This window comes from Nematostella vectensis, chromosome 2 (assembly GCF_932526225.1).
Source record: "Nematostella vectensis chromosome 2, jaNemVect1.1, whole genome shotgun sequence".
Classification (NCBI taxonomy): domain Eukaryota; kingdom Metazoa; phylum Cnidaria; class Anthozoa; order Actiniaria; family Edwardsiidae; genus Nematostella; species Nematostella vectensis.
The window spans coordinates 12,253,910-12,259,216 of record NC_064035.1 but is presented as its reverse complement, the minus strand read 5'-3'; the positions used below and the strand labels follow the sequence as shown (position 1 = coordinate 12,259,216).

Sequence of the window (5,307 nt, the reverse complement as noted above, 5' to 3'; positions counted from 1 at the left end):
GCTGTTTACAATTGTTTGTTATTGTTGTTTAGCAACTGACGAATTGCACAACACCATAAAGCTCCATGATATGGCGGCCATACTTTTTTGGGGCCGAGGAATTCAGACAAGTACCTAGGATTTTGCTCAGGAATTAGAAATGACCCACTTTTGGCACAGTGGGGGGGTGTGCACCAGAGGAGACCTTAAGAGATTCTTGATCAACAGATTTGATGAATGTCTTACTGGCAAACGACTTGAAATCACTCGTTTTCCGAAATAAGTAGACTGACTGATATGAAACGCTGCTTTTTGTTCATAGTTCAGGTAGATTAATGCACAGACAAAAAATCTCGGCTCGCACGTCAATTGCGTGCTTTCAATTTATGCGTAGCAGTTACTGAAATTGTTAGAAATTTGATCAAGAGTATATCTTATCTTTGATCAAGAGTATAAAACATTTAGATCAACAATTTAATTTGTTACACACCCTTTTTTCTACCAGCGATTCGGCAATGCAATGCCGATGTCTGTGTAATTTGTAGGAAGGAATTTCAGCCCAATTTGGAAAGTCGCAAATGGCGACGGAGAAGTCAGTGGAGAAGCGCAAGCCGACCAGAGAAGGAGAGTACAAGAAGGTAACTAGCCAAGATTATCCGTCTATGTTGTTTGCTTTGCGGAGAAAGATTGACGTGTAGCTAGTTTGATGTCATAGAACTGGGTGTCTATTTTACCCAGTAGGTGTCTCAAATGGCGACGGTGATGTCGGTGGAGAGTAGGAGAAGGTACCTGCAACAATATATGCTGCAACTAGTCAAGAAAACTTGTGTTTCAGCTAATATGACAAAAATGTGTCACGAAATGGCCATGCACTGTTACTTACATACACTGTTACATTGTCTACAACTTGCAAAGACGCCTGCATTTGTTCGCGCTCAAAAATTCGAAAAATATTTTCATTATATTAGACACGTCTCTTTTTTCACCACAAAAAGATCGGGGATGGTTGGTAGGATGTGTGTAGGGTATTCAATTTATTATGTCCCTAATATTTCTTCGAAAATTGTTAGTGTTTTGTTTATGGCACAGGAATGAAAGTCAGAATGAGACTACTGACACGACAAACATATCGGGCGTTGACATGTCACTGCATTTTTCGTACCATTTCTCATCCTTGAACATTATCCGCCGATATTATCCCACCCGCCAGAAGGGGTTTATTTACTAATTAATGTAAGAGTTTGTACGTTTTGTTAGTTGCATTTTCTAAAGAAATCAGGCTTTATTTTGGCATTTTTGGGGGCTTTATGCGAGAATTTCTATTAGCATTAAATGCCAGTTTTACTAACATAATCGAGAAAGGCCTACCTACCAATGTATACACGTATCCGGAATTTTTTCAAAAATTTCCGGATACGGCCGGAAATTACGCTGGTTCGTACCTGTAAAATACGTTTTCAAAAATTTCTGTGGACATAAACTTTTGGGCAGGCTGTGTATGTTTTTTAAACTGCCGCTGACCCCTACGTCCATAATTAAAAACAAGATGGCTTCCAGCAATCGCAAACATTGCTAAAGCTAAACCCAATGTAGTCTGTGCATAATGGAAAAGAAAGACTCCAGTATTGTCAAGGCTATTAGAGACACCGCTGGCTCTTTGTTCTGGATTAAGGTAGGAAAGGGATGTTTTTTGCTTGCGCTGCACGAAATGTGGCCATGGTAACGACTGCTTGAATGTTCATTTGTTGACATTTTTTTGACAAATTTCTAGAATTTTACTTAAAAATACAATGATCTAATTAAGAAAATCAAAATAACCTGAAGTCTGATAATGGATTTCTTGATTAAGCAAATAGATACATCGTGTGTTCTATATTTTGTATAGTATTTATTGAACTTTTTTCTTGAGTAAAGTAATCAATCATGTTTACTCCTGCCGGAACTTCTTTTTAAATGATGCATATCATATTACGTTTTCTTTTTTGTTCTGAGCTGGATCTCTTTATACAGGTTGTAGGCATAGGTAATGATGGAGTTGGAAAGACATGCTTGGTAAAAAACTTCTGTGAAAAAAAGGTTTGTAACATTATGTGGCATCATTGGTTATTGTTATGCGTTGGCGATTCCCCCCAGGACCCAAAATTATAGTCTGCAAAGTCTGTCAACATATTAGCTCATGTATAATAAACATTTTATTTCAAGAAAAAATAACCTTCAAAAACAGGATGGGCATTATACATGATCAACTAATCTGTGACAATCAAGAGTTTAGTGAATAATTACGATTACGATTACGATGGGGAAATCCGAGACTTGACGAGGTGCGTCAGAATCCAAAACTGAGCTTTTCAGATTTCGGAATCCAAACCTGAGCTTTTCAGATAACTTGCTCGAGGCATGTCATAAACTTCAGTTGAAAAGAGAATTAGTAGAATTACAATACAATCTTGATTTAGCTAAAGTTTCTGTATAGAGCGAAAAGACTCAAGACTCGAGACTCAAAAAAGAAGGGGAAACCGGTAGCGTGGTAACAACATAAAACAGATCATGTTTCACAAAATCTCAGAGGTCACCTTTACAAATCTGCGACTCGGAGATTTTGGTAGAAAAATAAAGGAGAGAGTCCTAAATTTTTTAAATAAAACGAGACTTCGAGGCTTAGCTAAAAAATGCGGGAATCCTGAGACTTTGCAGAATTTTTGTGAGACTTTTTGAAATTTCAAAGTACCCATCGCTACCCTTGAAATTCTACATTATTTTTTTTCCTTCTAGTTCTCAAAAAGCTATCACCAGACAGTTGGAGTTGACTATGGTATGGTGAAAAAACTTATCCTATAAGCATACAGTATTTTTTAATGATTTTAGTTTTAACATTTCTTAATTTTTTTTAAATTTTACTGTTGTTTTCTAATAGGATTCAAGCTGCACAAAATCCATGGAGTAGAATGTAAGTACATTATCACTTCCTGCTATAGTTTGGTGATCTTTGCAACATCCATTCATTTACTATGTGATTGTACTTGTTTGCCACAAATCCTGGCTACATGGTTTAATTGAGCTGCAAGAGAACTTGTTTATTAGATTCAAGCCGATAACATTCAGACATTGAAAGTGAACACAGTAACATCATTAATTGGGGTAAAGTGAGATTTTCAATGTTGAAATATTTTTTCAAAGTTTCATATTTTTTTACAGACAGGATAAATTTCTGGGATTTTGGAGGTGATCCAGACTACAATGAGATAAGATCAGAACTGTATGGACAAACACAGGTAAGATCCTGAAGCAAACAATGCGGCATCTCTCCTTTTATTTTGGTTTAATTTTCCTTGGATAAATTGACACACAGTAATGTGTAATAACACATGAAAAATGCTAGAAAAAAATGTCCAGTTATACACTGCATGAAAATCATTTTTGCATTTCAAAATGTTATTTATCTTAGAATTCTCTTGGGCATATTTTAACATGTCTACATGTTTGCTTAGCTAGTTGTGGTTTTGTAGATGGGTCTGCAACTCTTTTCACTGTCTCTCTTTGAGTTTGCTGCTAATATTCTTACCTCTTTTTTTCTTTAGGCCTGCATGCTGGTTTATGATGTGACAAATAGAATGTCTTTTGAGTCTTTGAAGGACTGGCTAAATGAGTTCTCTTCTAATGGAGGGAAAAACGCTGTTGTTGCTGTTGTTGCAAATAAGGCAAGAAATACCTTTGTTTTGTAATCCAATCCAACCACAGCACTAAAAGCAGTTTTTCTATTTATTCATTTTTGGATATGTCAAATTGCCTGTTCCCGCAGATTGACCTCATTTCCAGAAGAGTAATTAGTTCAAAGGAAGGCCAAAAATGGGCAAGAGCACAGGACCTCAAGTAAGTAAAACTTGTGTGATAAAATAACTACTAGGTACTACAAGATATTGTGCATATCTAAACCACTAAAAGATGTTGCATGCATCTAACTTGCTAGGATATTTGCGTATCAGTAACTCGCTTGGAGATATTGTTTGCATCTAACTCACTTAAAGATGACTTCGCATCTAACTTGCTAGAAGTTATTGAGCAAATCTAACTTGCCAGGAGATATTGAGCACTTTATGACTTGCTAGGAAATATTGTGCAAATACACCTATTTCAATAAATGTTATCAGTGCAAACGGCAAATAACCATTGTTAAATGGCAGTTCCTCTATCAAAAAATACCATGAAACTTGTCAAATTTCTATTGACTGTAGGAACATGTGTATAATTTCTGTAATTATTCTAATTATCTTTATTCCTACAAATAATTATTCCCATAAGGAGTGAATGGTCTTATAAAACAGCCATTTGCTAATTGCCATTCGCCATTTGCACTGACAATGTTTATTGAAAAAGGTGTATGACTCGCTAGGAGATATTGCGCCTATCTAGCTCACTAGAAGCTATTACGTGCATCTAACTTGTGCCCTTTGATATGTCTAGGTACTACGAGACCTCATCAGCTAATGGGCAGGGCGTGTATGAGATGTTCAATGACTTACTTGTAACAGTTATTGACAGGAAACTCCTCCGGGCCAAGCCAGTGGTAACACTAGATAAAGATGGCAAGATGAAGTAAAGCAACCCTGGGATATATAACTGTATGATATGTAAAAAAGCATTTGCTTCAAAAACGATAGACCACATGTTCAGCCAAAGAGTAAACCAGTTTGAGAACAGGCAGGGCGTGTACCAGCTGTTCAATAACTTACTTGTAACAATTATCGACAGAAAACTCCTCCCGGCTAAGCCTGTGGTAATGTTGGATAAAGATATCAAGATGAAGTAAAGCCACCCTGGGATATAGAACTGTATTATATGTCAAATAGAACTCATTGTTTCAAAAACAATAGACCGTGTGAGTAAACCAGTTTAATGCTTTGTTCTTTTGTGTTAGCTCTGTCCACACTAGAGTCCTGAGCTGAGCCCTGAGCTAATAGCATCAGGTTTACGCTGTATTGCTTGTGTAGCTAATAGCATCAGGTTTACGCTGTATTGCTTGTGTAGCTAATAGCATCAGGTTTACACTATTGCTTGTGTAGCTAATAGCATCAGGTTTACGCTGTATTGCTTGTGTAGCTAATAGCGCCAGGTTCACCCTGTATTACTGGTGTAGCTAATAGCATCAGGTACACCCTGTATTACTGGTGTAGCTAATAGCGCCAGGTTCACCCTGTATTACTGGTGTAGCTAATAGCGCCAGGTTCACCCTGTATTACTGGTGTAGCTAATAGCGCCAGGTTCAACCTGTATTACTGGTGTAGCTAATAGCATCAGGTACACCCTGTATTACTGGTGTAGCTAAAAGAG

At 37.1% G+C, this 5,307-nt stretch overlaps 1 protein-coding gene and 1 long non-coding RNA gene across 3 annotated transcripts; one reads left to right on the top strand and one right to left on the bottom strand.

Moving 5' to 3' along the window:
• Positions 1-126: 126 nt before the first annotated feature.
• LOC5514089 (dnaJ homolog subfamily C member 27) lies at positions 127-4,879 on the top strand. 2 transcript variants are annotated; one of them, XM_032383619.2, is made up of 8 exons: positions 127-617; positions 1,990-2,055; positions 2,752-2,791; positions 2,894-2,926; positions 3,175-3,251; positions 3,558-3,677; positions 3,779-3,849; positions 4,441-4,879. In XM_032383619.2, exons 1-8 carry the CDS (start codon positions 558-560, stop codon positions 4,574-4,576), a joined length of 603 nt encoding a protein of 200 aa, XP_032239510.1. In that variant the 5' UTR covers positions 127-557; the 3' UTR covers positions 4,577-4,879. The 2 variants fall into 2 exon arrangements, with proteins under 2 accessions (XP_032239510.1, XP_032239509.1); XM_032383618.2 differs by lacking the exon at positions 127-617 and adding an exon at positions 652-1,651.
• LOC125560907 lies at positions 2,154-3,631 on the bottom strand. Its single transcript, XR_007306942.1, has 2 exons — positions 3,542-3,631; positions 2,154-3,037 (listed from the first exon to the last, which is right to left on the bottom strand). It is a non-coding gene; the product is annotated as an uncharacterized LOC125560907 (long non-coding RNA).
• Positions 4,880-5,307: the final 428 nt, after the last annotated feature.